The sequence below is a fragment of the Emydura macquarii genome, unplaced genomic scaffold (assembly GCF_026122565.2).
Source record: "Emydura macquarii macquarii isolate MOO-44397 ecotype Brisbane River unplaced genomic scaffold, CSIRO-AGI_Emac_v2 contig_318, whole genome shotgun sequence".
Classification (NCBI taxonomy): Eukaryota; Metazoa; Chordata; order Testudines; family Chelidae; genus Emydura; species Emydura macquarii.
In genome coordinates this window covers 2,961,427-2,987,782 of record NW_027130455.1, presented here as the reverse complement: position 1 = coordinate 2,987,782, position 26,356 = coordinate 2,961,427, and the positions used below count along the sequence as shown (strand labels likewise).

The 26,356-nt window shown below is 40.2% G+C and overlaps 1 protein-coding gene across 8 annotated transcripts in view; it reads left to right on the top strand.

The window, feature by feature from the left end:
• The window catches only part of YAP1 (Yes1 associated transcriptional regulator), a 134,419-nt gene extending 110,454 nt beyond the window's left edge, over positions 1 to 23,965 (top strand). For all 8 annotated transcript variants that reach the window (XM_067567862.1, XM_067567846.1, XM_067567855.1 and 5 more), the window contains 3 exons: positions 5,840 to 5,970; positions 20,444 to 20,556; positions 21,292 to 23,965. In XM_067567862.1, the coding sequence (XP_067423963.1) occupies positions 5,840 to 5,970; positions 20,444 to 20,556; positions 21,292 to 21,527 (480 nt within the window). In that variant the 3' untranslated portion in view covers positions 21,528 to 23,965. The remainder of the gene's footprint in view (positions 1 to 5,839; positions 5,971 to 20,443; positions 20,557 to 21,291) is intronic.
• The last annotated feature ends 2,391 nt before the right edge of the window (positions 23,966 to 26,356 follow it).

The window sequence follows — 26,356 nt, the reverse complement described above, 5'->3', positions numbered from 1 at the left end:
ACTGATGTATACCTTTGCTACCTTGCATCCTCAGGATGATCAAGCCGGACAAGGCAGCAGTGATCCCGATAGCTTCCTGGTAGTGGAGATGATTCTGGTTCACCACTATCCTACAGTTGGCATCCCACCCCTGCATTCACCTTCATCCATTCCCGGATCTGCGGTCTCAGAACAAGGGCAGGACCAGCCACCCCAATCAGCTTTCCTCTTTCTGGCAGTATGGTTTTTGGATGAACAAGGAACATAGAGAAAGACTGGTCACATCTTTAACGGTAGCAGGAAACCCTCTATAAGGAAGTGCTGTGCCACTAAGTAGAAGCTATTATCCCTGCTCTATCAGCAGCACTGCTCACCTCCTAAGGAATCAGGAATCCCTCTAATTCTATCTTCTCTCATTGAAGACATCTGGCCTATTTTTTAGATTCTGAAAGGTAGTACATTTGGCAGCTAGTAATGCCTTCCATCCTCCAGTTATGAACTGCTCTGTTTTCACCCATCTCACTACAATGAAGTACCTGAAGATGTCATAAGGACATTCCCTTCAGTATGTAAACCTGTCCCAACTTGGGATCTGAGTCTTATCCTTTCCGCTCTTATGAGCCCGCCATTTGAATCTTGAGCCTCCTGCTCCCTTCTACATATATCTATGAAGGTTTCCTTCCTGATAGTGATTACCTCTGCTGGGAGAGTATGTGTGGTTGGGGCCCGTATGGCAGACACTCCATACAGTCTTTCGTAGAGATAAAACACCTTTAAATTTTCACCCTAAGGTGCCTTCTAAATTTCACCTAAACCAGATGATTCACCTCCCAGTATTCTCACCATAGCTCAGAGGACAGGAAGCTCCACTCACTTGATGTACCCAGCGCTCTGGCCTTCTACTTATATAGGACAAAACCTTAAGTCTCCAAAGTTATTCATCACTATTGCTGAAAGAATGAAAGGGGAAGCGATCTCTTCCCAAAGACTATCTGAATGGATTTCCACCTGTATCCTCCTTTGTTGTGATCTTATGGAAGCCACTCATCAGACTGTCCAGGTTCACATGATTAGAGCGCAAGCAGCCTCAGTGGCTTCTCTGCAGAGAATCCCTCTGTGATATGTAGAGCAGCAACTTACTGGCAATTATGCACTAGTTCAGGCCACAGCTGGAGATGCTTCCTTTGGTTTAATGATCCTCTAGTCTGCAGTGCATCATGCTTTCTCACACCCACCTTCTAATTGAAACACTATTTGGGACTCATCCACGGTGAATACCGCTGAGGATCAGCATTGGAAAAGGAAAGGAAGGTTACCTTCTAGGAACTGCAGTTCTTCAAGATTTATAGTCTCTGTGTGTGTTCATGATCCACCCTCATTCCCCTCTGCTCAAGTCCTCTTTGGATTCATGGTAGAGCAGGAACTGGAGAGGTGATTGGTCTGCATCACCTCTTATGCCCTCTGTTGGAAGCATGAGGAGGTGCAGGATGCACGTGTTGACCAACAGGCATGGTTCCAGGAGCACATGCACACCCACAGGGAGGTACCACACGTCTTGAAGAATTCCAGTTACTATAAGTTATCATCCTTTAATAATGCTGCTTTCAGCCTTAGTGAAGTTTATTCACTAAGTATTTTGTAATATCTTTCCCCTACTTTCACTGTAGTCTACTCAGCACTCAGATGTTATTCCAATTAAGCCCAGAAAATAATGCAACAGATGTTGTAAGGGACACTGGTATTAGAGAAGCTTTTGTCTTTTTAAAAGACGAGAAGACATGCAAAAGCAATTCAAGCCAACAGGCTGCATATTAATCAATAACCCAAAATTAATGCAGGTCTATGGAAATTACAATTCTTCCACAATTCTCAGGTCAAAGGCCACTTTGAAGATTCCATTTGTGTTTGGTAATTTAATTTTGTAACCTAGTTGGCTTGTGTATCTGAAGTGTTAAACAAAGATGCTTAAAATAAACTTTTTTGTGATAACTATTTATATGTAGAATCAGCAATACATTTAGGACATTTTACTGGCTGAGCAAGGGCAAAATTATTACTGAACTCTCATAAAGATTTGAGAATAATAACTTTTCTATTTAAAATTAACAGTAAGCAACTCAGACTGAAAGACATTAATTTCCTACTGTCTTTCAGTCTGAGTTACTTGCTGTTAATGATTTCCCTAACACAGTTTTGTCTTGACTAATTTCTGGTGTTCTTATTGTAGCTGGAATATAGGCCTTGGTGTATATAAATGATGCATGGACCCCCTCTGGTCAGGTTGTTGGTGAAGATTGAACCCAAATTGTGTATCTGAAAACATGAGCCTTTATTGCTTGAGATAAAAAGACGTCTCTTTGCTAAGGGGCAATAGCAGACTCTTAAACTTCTGTATGTTGTCTAACTACTAGAGTGAGACTTGAGTGCTATTCTCAAAACCAAGGAGGAGGTGGTTTGCTGCCTCTTATACCCAATAGCACAGTGGTTAGGGTATTCATCTGGCATGTGAGAGACCTAGGTTTGAATCTAGGTCTCCTGTCTCTCCGGTGTGCATCCTAACCACCATGCTATTGGTTATATAGGGTAGGGGTGCCTCTCTCTCTCTCTTCTCAAAGCTGTTCCACTTTGTATAATTATTCATTGGGCCAGAGAGAGCAGAGCTGGAGTGACTCTAGACCAGTGGTTATGGCATTCACCGGGGTTGGGGATACACCTGCGTTCCAAACCCTGTTCCAGTGAATAGTTAATTACTTATATAAAGTGGCATAGCTTCAGTGTGAAAGAGGCCCCAAACCTAGAGTAGCCAGTAGCCTGGTGGAAAAGTTACTCACCTGAGGAGGGGACACCTGCTCCATAGTGGGGATTCAAACCCAGGTTTCCCACATTCCAGGAGCATCCTAACTGCTGGGTTATTGGGTATAAAGGGGCACCATAACCATCACTTCCTCTTGGGTTTTAGGAATCTAGTCCTGTGTGTTCAAATTTCCTTTGCTTTCATTAAAATAAATACAAATGCCCAAAATCAAAACAATCTTTTTCTGAAATTTTTGATTTGCTGAAAATTCTGAAAAATTTTGGTTAAGGATGACCCAAAATTGTTTGGAATTGTCATCAAACCAAGAAATCAATTAATACAGCCCTACTCATGTAAAAGTATTATGAAGGTAAAAGGAAAAGGCTCTTTAAAAAGAGTCAGTTTTCTAAGATCCGGTTTTGAACAAGTTATACACTTTGTGAATAGCCAGTGAAACTGTTAAAAACTTGTATATCTGTAAAATAAACAAACTTGAAAAATAGCAGCTGGATAAGTTACAAAATGGTGACCTCATTTTATAAAGTAACTTTATCTAAGGAGTTGATAGATCATTTTGCTCTTGTACGTAATATCCAAAATTAGAATTTTATACTAACAATGTGAGTGTTAAGCCTTTATTTTCCCAAAGGTAGTTAGAAAAGTTTAACATACTTACAAAAATAGGAAGAGAACAAGCCATAGTAATCTCAGCCAGAGCTTTGTCAAACTTGTATTTTTGCATCTAGAAGGTCAGATAATTCAAAATGCAGAACAGTTTTTTAAACATGAATATAAAAATCAGAATTTTTTCACACCTCACTTTCTCAAACACAGTGATGTAAAAATGAGACAATTTTACTATTTCATGGATTTTTGTTTTAAAAGGCTGGGAAATATTTAGGAAAGTTGGGTTATTTATTGGAAATTAGATCTTTATAAAGAGAAACTGAACAGAAAAAAATGAGCATTCATCAACTATACACAACCTTTGTGTCCTTCTACACACACACTTTAAAAAATGACTTATATATTATGATGCCTAAGATTTCCAGAGGATGCAGGTCATTCAGTAGACTTTTTTCATTATTATGAAGTATGGGCCAATGATGTATTTTCTCATCAGCCTGTAAGTAATTAACATCTTGTTCTAATGCGGATAAGTCTTTGAGGGTTTTAGGAAATGTGGGATGAAGCTCTAATATTCTCTCCTCAGTGGGGAATGCTGATGTGTAGACACAGGAACTTTTTGACAGAGTAACTTCAATGCAGTCAGTTTTTATCCGCACCTCATTAAATGTGATGCAGCGTTCACACTTTTGGAAATGAGATGTACTTGAATCAAGGGGGAAATCCTTACTGACTTGATACAAGCTTCAGTCACTCTGTAGATGGTACTGTATACCTCTGGATAGGCAAAACGGAGATCCCAGTATCCATCTTTTCCTATTTTAAAGCATATTTTTCTGATGAAATACTTTGGTTTCTTCACTCAGATGTGAGAGTTCTTGTAACTGAATACTTCTCAGATATTGATATTGTAGTTACAGCCACGCTTTTTTTTTTTTAAATACCAAATGGCAAAGAAGGTTTAGTCTCCACTACCTTTTCCCTTCTTGTTTTTTCCTGAGAAGTCTAAAGTTCTTTTCTTTTAAACCAATAAAGCTATGTGACTGTCGGTTTTTCTTTACTCCCTTCAATTTAATATTGATTTTTCTGAGTAATCAATGTAGAGATGATCTCTGGATCTTCTTTCCGGTCAGTTTAGCACCATTATCTCTTGAGAAGAGTATCTGACAAAGGGTTTTTGTTGTTTTTTTTTTTAAAGATTAAATCAGTTGGTGATGCTGACTGTGTGTTTGTGATCAGGGCTTTTTAGTAAAATATTATTTCAGTTCATTGTTGTATATGGAGAACTGTTTAACACAGCACTATAGGAGGCTGTTCCGGAGATCCACCAGCATCCTTTCCAGCTCGGAGTGGGCATACGTGTCTACACCGCAAGTTTGCTTGCAACAATAACAAATGGTAGATGACAGAAAATTGTAGACTAGTAAATTCAATCAAATGTACTTGGTCGATACATGAAAAGGGACAATTGCCAAAACCTCATGCGAGACCACAGTTAAACAAGGGATACATGGGTATATGGCTGCACTCTGTGTAGTTAGGAAAGTTCATATCCCCTTACCAGAGCCCTGGCAAGAAGGCAATTAAATAAGACAGAGGAGTATCTAGCCACACCCTGCACAGCTGGAATCCTTATGTCCATGCAATGACTTAATGTGAACATGGTGAAAATTATTTTTAAAAGGTAGCCAAGCCAATATTACAATAGACCCCCTCCCCCCACAAGTGATACCTCAAGCAAAGTTTGGCCCTGAAAAGAAAAAAATTAAATGTTCTAAAAATTCTTTAATCCTATAAACCTACCTCCTCTTAACTCCACAATTGACATTACCCTTTCCCTTAGGGAATCAAAGACTTAATCATTTGATCACACCCTGTCCCTCCTTATTATGGCTTCATTCATCCAATAAAGAAACAGCTCAATGTGATTTAAAGTGACCAATCACACAGCTGTAAATAGTGAATAACAAAAGCACTCAACAAGCCGTTTACAAGCAACTTTAGGTCAAAATTTATTCATTTGAAGTAATTGTTTGAACAATTATGAAAAATCCATCTATTCATGAATAATGCCCAAACAGGAAAAAGAGAGAAATTCTTTAATTATGTTATTTACAACCACCTCTACTGGTAATTGGGTGTTAGTTTGCATGTTGGTGGTGTCAAACAACAATTTGTTTACTTAAATAAAATATTTACAGTGAAGTCATTGTAATAATTGGGGAAATATCCTGAGCTTGAATTCTCTTTAATTTATTCCCCAGAGTGGTGATTCTTCCTTTGACTTTAGAAACTTAGTTCCATTTAATACCCAATAATTTAAAATATGTAAAAAATCTAAACTATAGAAATTTGTATTCACTTGTACCCTCAAATGCTAATGAGGTGTCTGAAACATCCCATTGAATGTAATAATGTGCTCGTTTTTTGTTTTTTCAGGAGTTAGCTCTCCGTAGCCAACTTCCAACTATGGAACAAGATGGTGGCTCTCAGAATCCAGTGTCATCTCCTGGAATGTCTCAGGAACTGAGAACAATGACTACAAATAGTTCTGATCCCTTTCTTAACAGGTTTGTAGAAGTAGCTACTGGAAAAAAAACTAAGATTCTGTTTAGTACATGTAATAGTTTATTTTGAACATCTCCTCTGTGCCAAAAACCACAGCTGTAATTGAATCTTTCCATAAACAGCAAGGGAAGTAAAAGTTAAGGATTAAAAGCTGTCTCCTGTGGGAGGAAGTACACTGTTCAGACTTGTAGGAATGATTCTTATTCAAAGTCATAACATGTTTCCCTATGCATAGTCTGTTGACTAACAGTCACTTTAAAATTACTGACTCAGAAGAGCTTGTGAACAGCTTGCTATGAGATCAAATGGACTCTGAGGCACATTTAGAACTACACCTAGAGGTTAATTTTAAGGTGTTTTCACATAGGGTAGTTAGCCTGGCAGTATTTTTACTGCATTAGTAGTAGTGCTTGAAACAGTGATGGGATTTATTTTTTAAATGTATTGTTTGAAGTTCATTTGTTAGTTCAAGGAGTTGGCATTTTGGATTATGCTTAGCCAAAGTACATCAGTGAAGACAGGCAAAATCTGTGGCCAGCAGATTTAAGGAAAAGGAGGCATTTTTTTAAGTATATTATAAACAAAAAGAATTCTGACCATGGTATTGGTCCATTACAATATTGAAATGTTAGAATGATCAATAATTCTGCAGCAAAGGCCGAAGTGTTCAATAAATATTTCTGTTCTGTATTTGAGGAGAAAACAGATGATGCAGTGCTATCATATGATAACACCCTTTCCATTCCAGTAGTATCTTATGAGGATGTTAAACAGCAACTACTGAAGTTAGACATTTTTGAATCAGCAGGTCCACGTAACTTGCAAATAAAAATTTGAAAACAGCTAGCTCAGGAGATCGCTGGACCGTCGATGCTGATCTTCAGTAAGTCTTGGGACACTGAAGAAGTTCCAGAAGACTGGAAGAAAGCTAATATGCCAATATTAAAAAAGGGTAAATGGGATAACCCGATAGTTATAGGCTTGTCAGTCTGACGAGTAAAATAATGGAGCAACTGATATAGGACTAGATTAATAGAGAATTAAAGGAGGGTAACTTTATTAATGCCAAGCAACATAGGTGTATGGAAAATGGATCCTGTCAGACTAACTCTCTCTCTCTCTCTCTATATATATATATATATATATAATTTTTTTTTAATGATATGACAAGTTTGTTGATAAAGGTAGTTGTGTTGATGTAATATACTTAGACTTTTGTAATGCGTTTGACTTGGTAACATGATTTTGATTAAAAAACTAGCACAATACAAAATTAATGTGGCACACATAAAATGGATTAAAAGCTGGCTAACTAATAGGTCTCAAACATAAAAGGGAATCATCATCGAATGGATCTCTTTCTAGTGGAGTCCTCCAAGGATCAGTCTTTGGCCCTATGCTACTTATTATTTTTATCGGCAACCTGGAAGAAAACACAAAATCATCACTGATAAAGTTTCAAATAATATAAAAATTAGGGGAGCAGTAAATAATAAAAGAGGACAGGTCACTAATACAGAATGTTTTGGATCATTTGATAAACTGGGCATAAGCAAATAATATGTGCTTTAATATGGCTAAATCATAGAATATTAGGGTTGGAAGGTACCTCAGGAGGCATCTAGTCCAACACCCTCACCCCCCCCCCCCTCAAAGCAGGACAGGATCAACCCCAACTAAATCATCCCAGCCAGGGCTTTATCAAGCTGCACCTTAAAAATCTCTAAGGATTGAGATTCCACCACCTCCCTGGGTAACCCATTCCAGTGCTTCACCACCCTCCCAGTGCAAATGTTTTTTCTCATATCCGACCTAGACCTCCCCAACTGCAACTTGAGACCATTGCTCCTAGTTCTGTCATCTACTACCAAAGAGAACAGCCTAGCTCCATCCTTTCTGGAACCCGCTTTCAGGTAGTTAAAGGCTGCTATCAAATCCCCTCTGTGACAGGGCCAGTCCTGACAGCTATAGGAGGGTGCTGGAAGGCATATATATTAGCCCCAGGCTCAACAAATCCTTGTTCCCTGGGTAATTCAGCCAGGGTTACTCCAGGTCAATTAGGTCACCTGAAGCCAATTAAGGAGCTTGCCACACCAGTTAAAAGCCTCCATTTCAGGTAGACGGGCAGCTGAAAGGGAGTTGAGAGAAGGATCGGAGCGGCTACAGAGCTTGGTGCTATTGCTGTTGCTGCCACAACACCAAGGTACAGGAGTTAGGGAGAAGCCTGTCCATGTGGGGCCAAGGGTCGTAGGCCCAGAAGGCTGCTCAGACAACGGAGCAAAGGAGTTGAGGTGGGGGAACCTCACCCAAACGGGAGGATCACAGAGACTCAAGGTGAGGAAGGCAAAAAAAAAATCCTCCTCCCCGGTTCCAGGAAGTGGACCGCAAACAGGGGGGCCACAGACAGGCAACCCAGGGAAGGTAGTAGCTCTCATGGACTGAGCAATTTGAGGCTACTCCTCACAGAGTCCCTGGGGTCGGGGCCCGGGGCAGAGGGCAGGACCGCCCCACCCCTGCTCCCACCCAGCCACACCACCGGCATAGCCAAACAGAGCACAGGACCCACCAGGGCAGAATAGGCCTCCCTCACCACACCCCTCATTCTTCTCTTCTGCGGACTAAACAAGCCCAGTTCCCTCAGCCTCTCCTCATAAATCATGTGCTCCAGCCCCAAAATCATTTTTGTTGCCCTCCGCTGAACTCTCTCCAATTTATCCAAGTCCTTTCTGTATTGGGGGGCCCAAAACTGGACACAATATGCCAAATGTGGCCTCACCAGTGCTGAATAGAGGGGAATAATCACTTTCCCTCGATGTGCTAGCAGTGCTCCTACTAATGCAGCCCAATATGCCGTTAGCCTTCTTGACAATAAGGACACACTGTTGATTCATATCTAGCTTCTTGTCCACTATAACCCACAGGTCCTTTTCTGCCAAACAGCTGCCTACCCAGTCAGTTCCCAGTCTGTAGCAGTGCATGGGATTCTTCCATCCTAAGTGCAGGACTCTGCACTTCTCCTTGTTGAATGTCATCAGATTTTTTTTGGCCCAATCCTCAAATTTGTCTAGGTCACTCTGTATCCTATCCCTACTGTCCAGGGTACCTACCACAGCTTAGTGTCATCTGCAAATTTGTACACCTGGAACAAAGAATGTAGGCCATACTTATAGGATAGGGGACTGTCTCCTGTGAATCAGTGACTCTGAAAAAGATTTGGGGATCACGATGGATAATCAGCCGAAAATGAGCTCCGTGTGTGACGCTGTGGCGAAAAGGGCTAATGCAATCCTTGAGTGCATAAACAGTTCAACACCATTTCAGCACCTACTTAACAAAATTGATGAGAAAATGGCTTCTTAATGTAAAACCTTTACGTACACATGAGCTTATCAATGGTTTTTTATCCCCTTTCAAATTAAATGTTGGTCTGCTTTGTAAAAAGTAGGTATTCCAAACATACTCTGTTTCCATGCAGCAAAATAACATGTTCATCCCTCTTTTTTAACCTGACATTATTTCATATCATATAGAAAAATAAGAATCTTAGAAGTCCTTTCAGTGTTAAACCTAACTTTTTCTTCAAGTAGTGTCCCTATGGGTGCTCCGCTGCAGGTGTATCTGCGCCTCTAATTGGAGATTTTAGGTGGCACTGTCTGTTCGGCCCACACATGGGCTCTCCGTCTCTTGTGGTCTGTCTCAAGGCTATCTAGCGCTGCACGGGTGAACTACTCCCAGTTCTTTTTTGACTGCCTTTGACCTCGAATGGAGCAAGCAGTTGTCCCTTCCTTATCTGCATCATTAGTGAAAGTCATAGTTATTTGTAATAGTTTAGTTTATTTTAATAATTAGAATTTTCATTTCCCTGTTTTTTTGGGGTTTTTTTTTTTTTAAAAAGGAAAAAAAAAAACTTTTACTTCATGTTTCCTGCCCTTTTGGAGGGGAGCGGAGGAATCTTCCCACAGAGGCACTTGCTAGTCGGACTTTTGTTTTCTCCATTACAAAAAAAAGGGGGAGAGAAGACAAAAAGACGAATGGACTTTTCTTTTGTATTCCTCGCTTTTGGAGGCTGATAGCTCCACCAAGGGCATGCCTGGCTCCCCCGGTTTCAAGAGGTGCTTCTCCTTAAAGGAAGCAATTCTGGTAACAGATGGATGCTCTCAGTATGTCAGGTGCCTGAGAGAGTCACATATCACACAAAAGCGTACCCTCTGCCAGCAGCTGAAGGTGAGGTCTCGAAAAAAACGGGAGCTGAAATTAAAACTCCTCCTGATGAAGAGTGAGCTTCAGCCATCAGCTGACTCTGGTGCCAAACCTTCTCCAGGACACAGATCGTTCCTAGAGTCTTCAACTTCCAAGGGGATAGAATCATGAAAAAAAGTCAGATTTCCCCCATAAAGGTGCCAAAAAAAAAAAAAAAAGGGGCTCCAAGCCCCGCAAACAGAGTCTGTGGCCAGCCAGAGGGGGTTACCCAGTGCACTCAGCCACCTCAGTATTGATGGCTCCAAAGTGCGGTATCCAGAAGCATCAGGGTTCTTCCACTATGAGTTCTGCCGCACTGCCTAAGGACACCAGGGCTCAGGCTCCAAGGCAGCAGTACTGCCTCCTAGATCAGGACAAAGAACGCACCAGCGAAATCATCAGTACCGAGTTCAGCAAAGCTCCCCGTACCAGAGTATTCATCACATAAGCAACCTGCGGCACCGACAACTCAACATCTACACTCCTCCATGGTATTGAGTGAGTTGACGGTTCTGCAAGAGTTCTGTACCCTAGAGACCTGGTGACCACAGAAGAACTGCAATCCCCATTACTCGGTGCCAGGGCCTCGGTGTAGAGCAGATCCCAAAGCCTGGAATCACCCACGGCACTCAGGCCATTTACTTCCAACGCTCCCGTCAGTGCCACTCTTACCCAGTGACGAGTCTGACAGTGACCAAGAGAATATTATTTCCCTGGCCTCTCACTGAGGCCTGCTGTCAGAGTACCAGTGACTTCGGCAGCTCCACCCTCACACTGACCCACAATCTGGATATGGGCCTCCTTGGACACCCCCACCCCTCATGCCCTTCCCTCCTCAGTGGTCATATTGGGATCCTTGGGCAATGTACAGATCTCACATTTCATGGGCATCCAGTGTCTCTCACAGAATCGACCAGGCAAACTGGTCCTACAGCTTAACTGTCCAGAGCTCCTGAACCGGAGGAGGAGGAAACTTTTGAAGGACAAGTGGAAAGACTTGAAAGGGAGGCTACACCTCCAGCAAACTTCTCCTCATCATCAGCAGCTGAGGCTGTAATGCCCCTTCACTCCCCATCACTAGCTGAAGATTTTAAAAACTTTCAAGATCTTACTGAGAAGGTGGTGGATGAGCTTCAAATTCCCTACAGGACGTAGCAAATATACATCACAAGCTGGTGGATATTCTGCACACTTCCTCCTCATCCAGAATTGCCCTCCCAATTTTCGAGGCACTTCTAGATCCTGCCAAAGTCATTTAGCAGACACTAACCTCCATCGCACCAACCTGCAAGACAGCTGACAATAAAAACTACATCCCTCCCAAAGACGCAGACTTTGTTTGTGTCCTCAACCCAATTCGATCATAGTAGATGTGGTTAATGCATGCAGCAAGCAACATCATGCCAAGTCAACCCCATATGACCGAGATTGGAAAGGGCTAGATTTGGAAGGAAAACGTATTTGTCGGCGACTTTGCAGTTCAGGGTCACGAATTACCAAGCTGTCATGGCCAAATATGATTTTATTCATTATGGGAAACTCAGTGCTTTCACTGAACATTTATCAGAGGTGCAAAAAGAGCAGTTTCAGGCCATTATGAGAGAGGACCAGTGAGTGGCCAGAACTGCACTGCAGCCAGCATTGGATGCAGTAGATATAGCATCCCACTCAGTCTCCACAGCAGTGATAATGAGGCGACTTCCTGGGTACAGCTTTCCGGGTTACTCAAAGATGCACAGACAACATTTGAGGATCTCCCAGTCAAAGGGCCCAAGCTCTTCACTGATAAGACCAACACTTCTCTCCATACCCTGAAGGATTCTCAGGCCATATTATGCTTCCTGAGAATCTGTACTATGGGATAAAAGTGAAACTATGACTTTCAACTGCAGGACAGGTCATGATCTCTCAGTACCCACTGTCACAGCACTACTATGAGCCACAGCGTAAGAGGTCCAGGTTACAAAAGCGGAAGCAATCAGCATCCCAATCCATGACCTCTCAGACTGTCTCTTCTAAGCACTTTTGATGGGCTGGTTGATGGCCTCAACAGCTGTTCCTTACAGCATCAGCTACCATCTACATATCTGTCATGTCCCTTGGAAATCGCCTGACCCTCTTTCACAGCAATTGGTAGAATATCACCTCCAACAGATAGGTCTCAGAGATTATTTAGGAGGGCTACGCCATTCAGTTCACATCCCTCCCCCATTCCCACCCTCTTTCCCTGTCCCTCTTCAGGGACCCTCCTCACAAGAATCTACTTCACCAGGAAATAGATCATCTGTTACTCCTAGCAACCATAGAACCAGTCCCAGTGAAACTCAGAGGCAAGGGCTTTTATTCCTGTTATTTCCTGATCCCCCAGGCAAAAGGAGGTTGGAGGCCCATTCTAGATCTAAGGGCATTAAACAGATATGTGAAGGCACAGAAGTTCAAGATGGTCACATGAGCTCTAGAGCAAGGAGATTGGTTTTCAGCCCTCAGCCTCTAAGATGCCTATTTCCACATCTCAATACAACCGTTACACAGGAGATTCCTGTGGTTTAGCTTTGGGCAGAACCATCATCAGTACAAGGTGCTCCCATTCAGTCTCTTGTCCGCACTCCGTATTCTCCAATGTTCTCTCTCTCATAGCGGAATACCTGCAAACATTAGACATTGTTATTTACCCATACCTAGACGACTGCCTCCTCAGGGCACCCTTGTTTGAGGACACCATACGTGCCACCCAGGCGACCGTGTGCACATTTGTGCAACTGGGCCTACAGCTCAACATCCAGAAATCAACATTCACCCCGCTACAGCATCTGGAGTTCATTGGAGCCATATTCAATGCAGTGTGAACAAGAGCATTCCTCCCACTGCACAGATTGACCACCCTCATGAGTCTCATGGACACAGTCCAGGCCAGCCCACAAACTTCAGCCAGGACCTATGTACAGCTGCCAAGTCATATGGCAGCATGCACCTTTGTCACGCCACACACCTGGTGGTTCATGAGGGTGGCTACAGATGTGGCTCAGATCTGTCTATTCCATGAAGAAAGACAGGCTAAGCAAACTGTTATCGATACGCTCCACTTTAAAGCACTCCCTCAAGTAGTGAAAAGACCCATCCAACATCCGAACAGGCTTTCCATTCGTACAGTTGCCACCAATGCTGACTCTAATGACAGATGCCTTCCTAATAAAATGGAGAGCCCATCTGCACGACCACAAGGTTCAGGACAAGTGGTCTCCCACAGAAGCGGCTCTCCATATGAATCTGTTGAAGAGAAGAGCCATCAGGAACGCCAGTACACACTTTCTCCCATTCATCATGAACACCCACATGAAGGTCATGATGGACAACATAACCTGTATGTTTTACATCAATCACTGACGGGTGCCAGATCTCTTTTCCTCTGCACAGAAGCACTCAAACTTTGGAATTGGTGCATCTGACACAACATGCTCATCTCAGCTCTCAACCTACCTGGAATACAGAATGTGACAGCCAACAATCTCAGTTGGAACTTTTTCACAATCACAAATGGGAACTGTTCAGCTTACCTTGATGTTTCCTTTTCTGTTTTTTCCCCACAAGTGAGTCTAACCTTTTCTTGTGCACCCCATATTCCTAGAACAACCTCCCCAATCCTGTACTCCGCTCTTCTTCAATTTCCTCTTTAAACTCACTTCCTTTGATCAGCTTTTCCATGCTCACCTCCAACCTTCCAAAAACGGAATCGAATTCACCTCGGGGCAGAAGGCATCCACACACTCTGAATGCACTGAAAAAACTTCCTTCTGGTTTCACCAATATTCCCTTATCTTAAAATGTGGAATACCACTAGAACTGGAATACACATCTAGACCAAGAAGGGACTGCCCAGTATAATTCTTACACAACCCTTATCGCCAGAGTATCTGAGTGCCTTCCAATAGCACATTAGATGACGTGACTAATATCAATCACATATGGTTTGTTCTCTCTCTCTCATCATCTCCTCTGATGGAGAATTGTGTGTATAGTATAGTATTTTAGTAAGGGTTTGTTTGAGACTTTTTTTTTTTTTTTTGAAAGTGCAGGCTAATCTGTACTTTTATATTTGACAAGATCAGGTCGAAGAAGTGCACCTTGCACTTGAAGCAAAAGGTGGTGATGTTTGTGATGGTCCTTATTTCCTTTGGGAGCTCATTCCCCTGAGAAAACTCTGTCTCCTTCACAAGATGAGCTATACCTTTATAGTAGAAAGCTCCATTTTGTCAGAGAAGTGGACTTGTCATCTGTGGTCTTTACCCTCGAACCTTAGGTGGTCTTTTAGAAATGCTGGGTCCAGGTCATTGAGTGCCTTGAAGATAAAGACCGAGACCTTGGACTTGACCTAATATTCTGAGGGAAGCCAGTATAGAGAGTGGACGACAGGTCTGCACTAGTCGGAATGTCCCAAAGTCTGATGGCTTCATGCCTAGTTATATTACATTGCTGTAGCCCCGGTGGGAAGTGACAAAGGTACGTGTAACCAAGGCCAGGTCATTGTCTGTCATGATAGGATGAACTCTGCTAGCCAGCTGGAGATGGCAAAAAGCTTTACTCACAGACCTTAGCTTCAGTGAAGAATCCAGGAGCACTCTTAAACTACAGACTGAATTGACCAAATAGGGGTACGTACCATCAACCAAGATAGACTGCAAACGCTTTCAAGTGCTTTCCTCCTCCCACCAACATATCTGTCTTGCTCTGTTTCACACTTCAACCTAGTGTTCTTTCTCCATGAACTGATTGTGTCCAAGTACAATCTAGGTTACACTAGGTTATCTTGATGGTAGTGGTATGATCATATGTCCTGAAAAATAAGTATAGCTGCATGCCACACTATCATTGTTATTTAGAGTGTAAGCAAATAGGCCTCTTGCTTTGTCTGGAAAGCATCATTCACACCTAAATAATACTTTTTTCTTTTCATATGGCAACTTGCAAATCAACATTAAAGGTTGATATCCAGTTTTGTCATCCACTCTATGGCTTCTGGTGACATGGAATGAATAGGCTGTCCCTGTAGAGAAGGATCTTAGGGAGTGAGCATGCCCCTCCTCCTCAGCTGGCAAGCTCACCTCATTCCTCTAGCTGTTCCTTCTTCCAACTCTTGGGCTTGAGATCTCTTCCTAATGGCAGGTCCTCAGCTATTTTGCATGGATTAAGAAGTCTGTCCCCACGAGCTGTAGTTGCTAAGTAGGTCATGGCTTCCTCCCCTGGCATGAAAAGGTTGCTTTGCAGGTATAGTTACTGTAGCCAGCGCTGAGACTTATTCTTTGTGGTCAGTATCTTCACGTGTTCACAATCAATTATTTGACCTTAGAGAAATAGTTTTTGGTTTCAAATGCTTGTTATACCTTTATATGCCAGATCCCTTGCAATTTGGCTTGCTGCTTTTAACGGTAATTCAGTTTGTAGATTTATAAATGTAGTAAACTAAATAATATTGGTGCATACTCATTAAAATCAAAACCGATGAATGTGATGGATTTTATTTTAAATGGCCATGAGCTAGGAAAGTCAAAGTTTTAAGATGACCTTAACTGACACTTCCGTAAGAAGAAATAATAGCCAATAAGTAGTGTCTGCTGCAAAGAACTACAGCCATGCTGGGCCTAATACAAAAAACGTATTTTATCAAAGTCCCATTGAGCTGTTGAGCCTCTTTGCGGTGGGGGAGGCGGGGGAGGATTGTAGCTGTTGCAGATTTTCCAAGTATTTGTGGATTAAACATTCTTTTTTATAACTCTTTTTTATAGTATCTATCTTTAGGAGTGTGCGCACCAGGAACACTTGGCTTGGAATACCTAGTTTAAATGCTTTTAATTTCTTAAATTTAATACCTATTTTGAATTGAGCATTTTTCCCCTCAGGATTATTTTCAGTAAAAACATAAATCTGTTTTATACTAGCATATTGGCAAGGGAGATGGACTTCTATGATGTCAATCTGCTGTTCTCTGTACAAAACATAAGAGCTTATAGTCTAAATAGACAGAAATACAAAACACCCTGGGAGGGTGGATGCTAATCAGAGGAAGATACCAATTTAGAGCAATTTTTTAAAAATTATAATGATGGGTTGTCAGCATTTCACTGAGCACAATTTTAATGGCAGTGATTTCCATTTGAGGGTTTGTAATGTTTTAATCTTTTATGATGGAGCACACAAAGATGCATCTTTAGGTTAATAGGTGTTTCCCACCTTTTAATTTATACATAAAATATCAGTAGTCCTATAATATTTAGCTGTTTGGTTCTGTATTGGTAATGGTAACATTCATTAGCCCCAGTGTTGTGTTTTGTTCTGTATGAACATATAGAAAGACAGTCTCTTCTCCAGAAAGGTATCCAGTCTAATTCAGGTAAGACCATTTAGACACACACAATAGCATTGGATGGTATGACTATCTAAAATGGTGAGATCTCAAGAGATTTCTGTTGAAGAGGCAGAGGAAGTATGGTATGCATTAAGGAGTGATTTGAAGGAAGAGGAGAGGGTGGCAATTCCAAGCATGAGCACAGCAGCCAAGAAAACTTCATTACTAGAGTAATTTAGTTCATTTTAGGTTCAGTTCTAGCATTTCACTCCACAAATTGAAATGGCATTTTTTCACAGACATTTTAAATAGCTTACTTATCGCTTTGAACAGCACAGTTGACTTCTGCAAGCTTAAGGAAAAACATTTAATATACTGCATGATTAATCAAATATGTTGTTACAAAATCAAGATGAAAAGCTTTTTGTTAAGCAGTAATCTTATAAAAATAGTATGGCAAAAATGCCTTCAACAAATCTAATTGGCATTTTTTGTTGACAGTATTTTATTTGCATTCTGTGTTGAACAAATGTCAACTATCCACTGTCTACTTGTCTATAGGTGACAAAAATTACTGCCATATGTGTCATGACTGCATTATTAGAAGGATTAGTGTGTGTCTGAATGTTAATTCAAGTTGTTCACAAAAGCTACATTCGGGTTCAAGTATTAGACTGGAAAATATCAGTATTAAGGACACTAACTGATGTCTGGTTTTTATGCTGCCACAATCTGAAGAAATATGGGTTATGAAATGGTATAGTTAAGTCTAGCTATTAGAAGGCTATTTTTTAAGACCCCGATCCTGCAGTCACTTACACTCATCAGTAGTCCCGTTGAGTTTAGCAGGACCATTCACATGCATAAGTGTTTGCAGGATTAGAGGATATGTCTTTACTACCACGGCCACAGGCATCAATGTAGTGGAATCGAATGAGCAGGTCTGTGTAGTCCTGCTCAGTCAATCGGCGGGCGCTCTCTAGTTGACTGAATTAGTCCACTTCCCTGAGAAGAGTAAGGCTGCGTCAGTGAGAGGGCATCTCCCATTGATGCAGCACCATGAAAACACCACGCTACATAAACATAAGTACGTCGACGGGAGATACGCAAGCTACATTATGTAGCTTGCGTATCTCCCATCAACCGCCGCCACCAGTGTAGACCAGACCAGACCAGCCGAAAGTGAGAGTAAGTCTTGTGGCTTTTTATGATTGTACAGCGCCTAGAAAATAATAGTTGACATTGGAAACAAATAATAAATATTCATAATGGAATTGGTGGTTTGAAATTCTTCTGCATTCTTCCTGCTTGTTTTCTCACCAAAAATACAGGTAAACAGGAAAACTGATTATGTACAAAGTAATACTTGGTCAAATGCACAAAGTAAACAAACTGAATAATTGGACTGTTTCTCTAATCATTTTCAGTTATAGAACCTTAGATTTTGTTTACATTAGTATTTTTCTAAAAAATTCCCACCATAGCACCACATTCCCACTCCGTAGCACATGTGTGAACAGTGACAATTACTTCTTGTAATGAGAGAACCATTCCAAGTCCCTATTTAGACCCAGTATGATTGTGTCAAGAATGGTTCTCTCATTACAAGAAGTAATTGTCACTGTTCACACATTCTCACCTCTTAATCAATGGTTGTGAATAGGCCTCAACTACTCTAATTGAATGGACTTTGCTTATACCTACCTTCCCCATTGTTGTTCCTTACCCTTGGATGTATATATACCTCCTATCTGATTTCTATTCCTTACATCTGAGGAAGTGGGTTACAGCCCACGAAAGCTTATGCCTGCAGAAATTAAATTTGTTAGTCTTTAAAGTGCTACAGGACTCTTGTTGTTTTTGCTGTATACAGACTAACACGGCTACCCCTCCGGAACAATAAGAGACCTAATATTGATAGGTCGCTAGTAACTTCTGGTGTGTTAACCTCCATGTCAAGACCTATTCTGAACAGGGTTATATTACAGAGTGGTTAAAATACCAGTAGCTGATCTACATTAGTGCTCCCACCATTGCTATGAAAAATGGAACTGAACTGGTGGTAGCACAATCCTGGAGAATAATTAGAAAATTGCATGTACGGACACAACCTTGGCTTTCATGTATAATATTGGGCTACAAAAAAAATTCAGAGGTGATTTTCTTAAATTGTTAGTGTCCTTTTATTTAGTTAATACTTGTGCAATGCTATGAAAATGTGCTACACACAGGTTAAATATTGTGATTGTTAAGCCTTGTCTACATACAAACTTGCACCAGTTTTAATTTAAGGTATGTTGTTAAACTGATTTAATTTAAACAAGTACAAAGCTCTGTATGGACACACAGGCTCGGATCCACAAAGGGACTTAGGGGTTGTGATGCACAGTATCACAGTGCTTAACTTTTAGATGCCTAGAAAATCACAGGAACAACCCTGCAATCCACGACACCCAAGTTAGGCATCTAGGCTCCTGATATAGTGCATGGGAGGGATAGGTGCCTACAAATGCAGTCCATAAAAGCCACGTAAGCTAACCAGTGTGAGATCCTGTGGGTATGCACTGAGCCCCGCCTCTCTCATGGAGTCTGGCCTGCTCCAGGGAGGCACCTCTCTCGCTAGTGATCAACAACCAGGAGCCCCTTTCCTGGATCAAGTGGCTTAGGTGCCTAAATTATTTCTTGTGAGAATGACTTAAGTGCCTGCCTCATGCCACACAAAATAGCTGGAGGAGGCCATGGTGCCCGCCTTATAACTTTTAGCCCAGTGGTTACAGCATTCAAATGCTGAGAAATTTGGGTTCTGTTCCCCCATCTGAGGACAGGGCTTTAACCACTGAGCTATGGGATAGTCTGATGTGGTACCCCTTAATCTTTCCTGTTGAAGCTGCTCCACTATGGATGGTCATTGAGCCAGAGAGAGAGAAAATGACTGTAGCTTAGTGGTTCAGGCACCTACCTGAGAAGTGGGAGACTGAGACTTCAGTCCCCCTGCTCTATTTACTCTTCGGATAAACAATTAAAGTAGAGCAACTTCCTTAGGAGAGATTGAGGGAGACCTATATGAGAATTACCCATATCTTAGTGATTAGAGCACTCTCTTGAGAGGTGGGAGACCACTGTTCAAATCCTTTCTCCTCCTCAGGAAGAGGGGGGAATTGAACCTGGCTCTCCCATAACCAGGTGAGTGCTGTATCAAAGGTGGCACCACCATCTCTTCCTCCTTCTCCTCCTCCAGTGGTCAGATTTTGCATGGGACCCAGTCCGAGAGGCAGTCTCTGAGCATGTCCACCAGATCAGGCAAGACAGGTGGACAAATGCCTATCTTCCCCCGAGTCGTGGATTGCAGGAGATAAGTGCTTGGACCCCTAGAAGCAGAAACATAGATGCCTACATCACTTGATGACTGCAAAAACTTTAGGTGCCAGATGAGTCAAGGAGCCTACGTGGTCAAATTAGTCTGTTTAACTCCTAGTGGCAACCAAGTAGGAGTTTTGTGGATCACAGTGGAGCCTAAAACTGGGACTTAAGTGCCTACGTCTGAGGGTTAGGTGCCCAAATACCATTTGTGGGTCTGGATCTTGCTACTTTTAAAGATCAGCTTAATTGGATTCCTTACAAACTATAGCTAACCTGTAATAACTCACTTTTAAGCAGAAAAAGAAATGTCTGTCTGCAAAGATTTTAAAAGCTAATGCAGTTAAACTGTTGCAGCTGTCTCCTGTAGACAAGCTGTTAGCTTTTAATTCTGATGCAGTCTTCAGTATGGCCGTATGTTATACTTTCACCAAAGCCATCGAGCTGATTCAGAATGTGCACATTTTACAGGCTAAGTTTTGAAATGCTCCACCTTCAACTTTCACTTCTTTTTTTTTTTTTTTTTTCCTCTAATGTAGTGGGACATATCACTCCCGAGATGAGAGCACAGACAGTGGCCTCAGCATGAGTAGTTATAGTGTACCCAGAACCCCTGATGACTTCCTGAACAGTGTTGATGAAATGGATACAGGTTTGTTTTTCTCTACACCCGTAATGCAGTTTTTTCAAATATATTTGTCTGTCTTGTGTGCGCAATCATTAGTGCACAAGAAGGAACATGCAGTTCATGGAAGCTGAGAGATTCTTAACAGCATTTTCTTATGGATATGCACGAGAACAGAAATATTACTACATTCTTTTCCATAACATTTGTCTCTTACAGGGATTTAAACGGTGTGCAGTTTGTCAGAAACTTCTTTGTAAGAAATTAGTCAAATTAGTCTGTTTAAGAGAAGACTCTCCTTAATAGTATTGGTATCCTGTGATTATGTGGGTTTGGGGTGTGTGTTTGTTTGCTTTTTTGAGTAATGTTGTTGTCTTCCTAGGCTAGGACAAAAACTCATATTTGAGTAGTATTGTGCTCAATTATGTAATGTACTTTCAGTTATTATAAGATGCAACTGATTTGTGCACTATCTTTTCTTGTATGAAGTATAAGAATACTGTACATGTACATCAAATACTGCAAAGGATCAACATATGGTAACGTTCAGTAACTGGGAAAGTAAACACCAGAGGCATATTCTGTGTACGTTGAGGGATAAATCCTGTTTGATTTATGTGAGTAGTCAGATTGCCATTAATGGGATCAATTGCATGAGTAAGGCAACCACGATTTAAGTCCTTAATTTGTTATCTTAATCAGGTGTTTTGGTTTGATACTTTCAATATGTTTAATGTCTATTTTGCTTTGTGTTATAACTAGGTGATATCAGCCAAAGTAACATACCTTCCCATCAGAACCGTTTCCCAGATTACCTTGAAGCCATTCCAGGGACAAATGTGGACCTTGGGACACTGGAAGGAGATGGGATGAATATAGAAGGAGAGGAACTGATGCCAAGTCTGCAGGAGGCTTTAAGTTCTGACATCCTTAATGACATGGAATCTGTGCTGGCAGCCACCAAACTAGATAAAGAGAGTTTTCTTACTTGGTTATAGAGGCCCCAAGGAGACTGCATTGTAAATCTGTGAAGGATCTAAGGAGATAAGACATCTGTGCCTAAAGTTCAAAACAAACCAGTGTGGCATACTTTTGGTTTGTGGTCAGAAAAAGTAAATGAACAAATATTCAACAAGATTCTTTCATCCAACATTTTGCTCTTCCTTGTCCATCGCTGCTGTTATAGATTGCTGACCTCTCTCACAGTTGACTCTGAAGAATAGACATCTATGTGATCTTTTTCTATTGCTGTTTCAACTACTGTTCAATGGAGGGTGGGGGAGTGAATGATGAGCCTGTTTGGATGACGAATGCCATTCCTTTTGTACTAATATGCGCTTGCATACCATTTTATCTAAGTACTCGGATTTGTGAGTTAACATCTGCATGTCACCACTTGTAGTTTGCTCAGCTAGTTGTCTCCTCTGCTGCCTGTGGCAAGTGGTAAAACACAACTTACTGGTCTGAAAAGCCAAAAATGATGTATCTGGTCAAAAGAAGTCAATACTGATTTGGAGGTATGGTTCAAAGGAGGGCTGAAGACTGTTTGACATTAAGTGTTTGTTACTGCTAGCTCTTTCGTTATGCAACAGAGTGTTCTTGTTCGTATTTTATGTAGTAAATCATGAGTCATTTTATATAGAAACTTATATCAACTTTGATTTTTGCCATGTACTCTAGGCTAACTTTTGTCAGTCAAAAACTAGAGGGATTTTTGTTTTGTTTTGTTTTGTTTTTGTTAGTGAATTTAATTGTAGCTGTAGGTTGGGAAGTAACTGTAGGTGTTCTTTTTTTAATAGTGAAATCTACATTTTCTGATTTCACATAGTCTTATTTAAGTCTCAGTTGTCTGCTTTTTTTATATCTAAAATGTCTATTGTAGCCTGATAGCTAGTGAGTACATATGGTTTTATGTTTTGCCTGTAACTTTTATTTTTAAAGGCTAGCTTTGAATGTAATCATTAGAATAAATGACCAGTGGCTTATTTTTCATGCCTACTTGCAAGAATTTGAAATTAGAATCTGGTTGCAGCACTCTGAGAATTAGTTTTAAGTGTCATATCTAAGTTTTTATAATGCTTTTTAAAGTAGCGGAAACCATACACTACATGTTTTAATTGACTGTTACATGTAATTTCTTTGTGTTTATGTTTTAGTTTTGATTAAATCAGTGAGTTTAGATTGTGAAGTCCATGATGGGGGGAAATGTAATGAAAGTCTTCCTTTACTTTAACATGGAAAAATCATTTAAATTGTCATCTCACTTTCTACTACAGTGAAAACGCTAAAACAAAATCTTCAACGTCTTCTAAGACTGTCTTAAACAAAATAATAAATATTTAGTTCTGTTTGGTGGAAAAATAAGCCCTGGACACAATGTGTAGAAGATTGTAAAGATATGTGTTAGATGGTGACATGAGCAGGTAATGAAGTGTGTATTCGTAGTAGAGGTTAGTGCAGGGGTAGAGGTGAATATGACTTACCTATATTTTAGCAGGAAAAGATGTAACACTAAGTCGTCTGCAGGAATTGACACAGTTTCCAAAGAGTATTTTTAAATGAACAAAATGAGCATGAATCAAACTTGCAGTATAAGCTATGAAGTAATTTTTTGATTAAAAAATAATGGCACCAGCAAGCATCTCTGTAATTAAGGGTCTGTTAGCATTCCCATTATAAGTCCTTATTTTCAAGGGTTTATAACTTGGACTTAAAAAGACTTTATGTCTGAAACTTGGTATGAAAAATATCAGCCTGAAAGGAATTTTTTTTAAGACAATGTTTTTTTAAGATACAGGAGTAAATTAAAAAACCCAAGCATGAACTGAGTTGTTTTTCAGTTCTTCTGTGCTCCAAGAACTTAAAATGGCTGTATTTTATAATAATTTGTAGATTGTTAACCTAGAAGGACTCTTTGGTTCTGAAGTTTTAAATTTTACTTTAAAATTTAAAGCAACAGAGATTGAGATGTGAAAAATGGCCAGTAAGTATGCAGACTTACTATTTCTCATAAATATTTTAGTTCTCAGAACTTACAAAATCATATGTGGATTGTTGCAGAGTATGATTTTTAAAATGTTGATTACCACTGCGGCATCCTAACAGTAGTTACATTCTACTACACTAATAATCCACAGATTAGTAGTAGGCCACTTACATGTGCAATGACAAAAACAGCCCTTGAAACAGTACATGGTGTCCATGATAGGGATTAGAGGAGAGTTTTACACTCCTATTAAGAATTCTTCCCTCTTTCCTTCCACCACTTAAAAAATAAAGATATTTGAAAAGACACTACATTGTTTAAATTAACTTGAATGCTCTGACATAAAACCACAAAAGCAAGGAAATTCAGAGTTTTGATGCGTGTAGATCAATTATTTTTCCTTGCTTTTATGCGTTTCTCATAGCTTTAATGTTTGAATATTTTTCTTGTTATTGTAAAAACGCTAAATAGCTTATACCGTATTTGGGTAGCACTGCTGGGGTAGGTACTGACAAACTGGGAATTCTTGAATTGCTCTGACAGTAAATCTGTTTTGTGATTCTTTAATAAACTTTAAGATATTTCCGTTCTCTTCCGTTTGTTAGGGAATGTACCTTAGCTGTAATTGAAACTGATTTGGATTTTATTCTGCAAAAGCAGAAGTGATTAAATGGTTAAAATTTGCTTGAAATGCAAGTGTTTTGGGTAGTATTTTATACTGATTGATGTATATATTTAAACAACAAAAATCACTGTCCTAATGTTATAGTTTCTAGATTTAAGTACACTGTATTCAGAATACCGAGAAGGCATATTAACTCTATTGTGCTACCGCAGTACCTTGGCAGGCAAATGCTTTGGAATAGGCTGCAGTGTCAGTATATCAATCACATGGATCAAAAGTTGTACCAATCAGTGTTGGGACTGAAGCAATGCAAAAGAAGAAGAAACAATTTCAACATGATTAACACTTTACATAGCTTTTGCACATCTGGTGAATTAGTACTAAAGTGACTTTTCACTTGCAAGCATGGTTTTTATACAAATAGCCAGTGTGCCTGTCTAAAGTAATTACTTGTTTTTCTGTATCTTGAAAAAGTACTCTCCACATTTTAAACATTCTATATTAGAGAACTCTTGAATGCACCCTTGTCAAAAATATATATATAGTTACCAATGTTACTTTTTTAGATGTAAGAGCATGCCTGTATGTTAGGTACCGAAGTAAACTCTGTTACATTATTTTTCTTTATGTAATATTTTTTCAGTTGTTTTATGTGATATAAATATATACTTTGTGCTTAAAACATCTTGTTTGTTTTTACATTTAATGGTATATAAAGGTATTTGATTGCCTTTATCAGGCAAGCACATTGGAATTGTTTGTGAGTTCCCATTGTAGTTTTTTGTCTGTTCTCTTAATCCCCATCTAATATTTTTTGTAATTATAGGTCCCTGACCTGCACACACTTATGCACATGCTTAATTTTAACCCAGTGAGTAGTCCATTGAAGTCAGTGAGACTACTAGAGTGCTTAAAGTTAAACATGTTTACAAGATTAGGGAGAAAATCACTCATAACTTGTGTAATGCAGTATGTTAATAGAGCAAAATAACCTACTACATTTGACAGCACACTAATAGTTAAGAATCTTATTCATTATGAGAAATTTTCCACTTAATTTTAGATGTTTGTCATGCTCAGGATTTTTCTGCATAGGTGGCTACCTCATTTTAGTCGACTCTAGGTTCACATCATATGGCAGGTTACCAGTAAAGACACTATTTTCAATTTCAGGTTCTGAGCTATGATTTCTGAAATATACATATAACAGACCTTCTTGAAGGTGTTTTCCAGTTTAATTTCACTTACAAATGGTCTGTAGGGCTCTTGAATGTTGGTATTCTTTTCCTTCCTTAAAATGGAAGATCCAAATGGCTTCTATGCCGGGTGATTCTTCACACCTATAATCTTTATATATAAACTTTCCTTAAGCCTTTGCTTTTAGCAATCCAGAGTAGTTCCTATGTTCAGCGTGAGAGTGTAGTTACAGCTCTTAACAGTAAATGGAGTATTGTGCTTCGTTCCATTAAAGGTCCAGGATATTCTACTTCCCTTCCACCACCAATGGTCTGCCACCTGCCCCTGGGGATAGTCATTCAGGTTTTTATAAACTCTAAACCAACTCATCATACCATGCACCTGAAAGTGAACTGGGAACCAGTGCAAAGCATGGATCACAGGCTTTATGTGCTAATATTAGCCTGCCCTGTTTAAAAGGTAATGACATAGTGCACTAGTTGAAGCTTGAGTAGCCTTCAGAGGCAGCCCTTAATAGAATGTATTGCAATAGTGCAGGATAGGACCCAGATGTTCTAGAATGGCTTAAGAATGCTTTTTAAAAACACTTTTGATACTTGACTGTGAACAAAAGTGCAGGTTTTAGTCTGCCTGGAATAAAATGTTTCAAGAGGACTTTGAGTCTTCAGTGTCCTGATCTTCAGGGCATAGTGGCAGCAGGATGGTTTTCATCTGGGATTATTTAGCAAGGAAATTCAGTTTGGGTTGAGCTGTTAAGATGTTGGGATTCAAGTTAAGATGTTGGGATTCAAATTCTGCTTAGCTCCTGGTGCAGGATGTCTCTTGCTGACAAGCAATCACCACATTTAATCACTTGAGATGTGATTGATTCCTATTTATTCCCAGAGCTACTGTAAAGGGGAAAAAATGTATCCTGAACTACTTTGCTTCCAGGTTCTTTACCTGGCTTCTGGGTTTGGTTGTCAGATGCTAGACACATGGACTCTCCTCCATAGTAGTGCAGTTACTGGGGATGAATT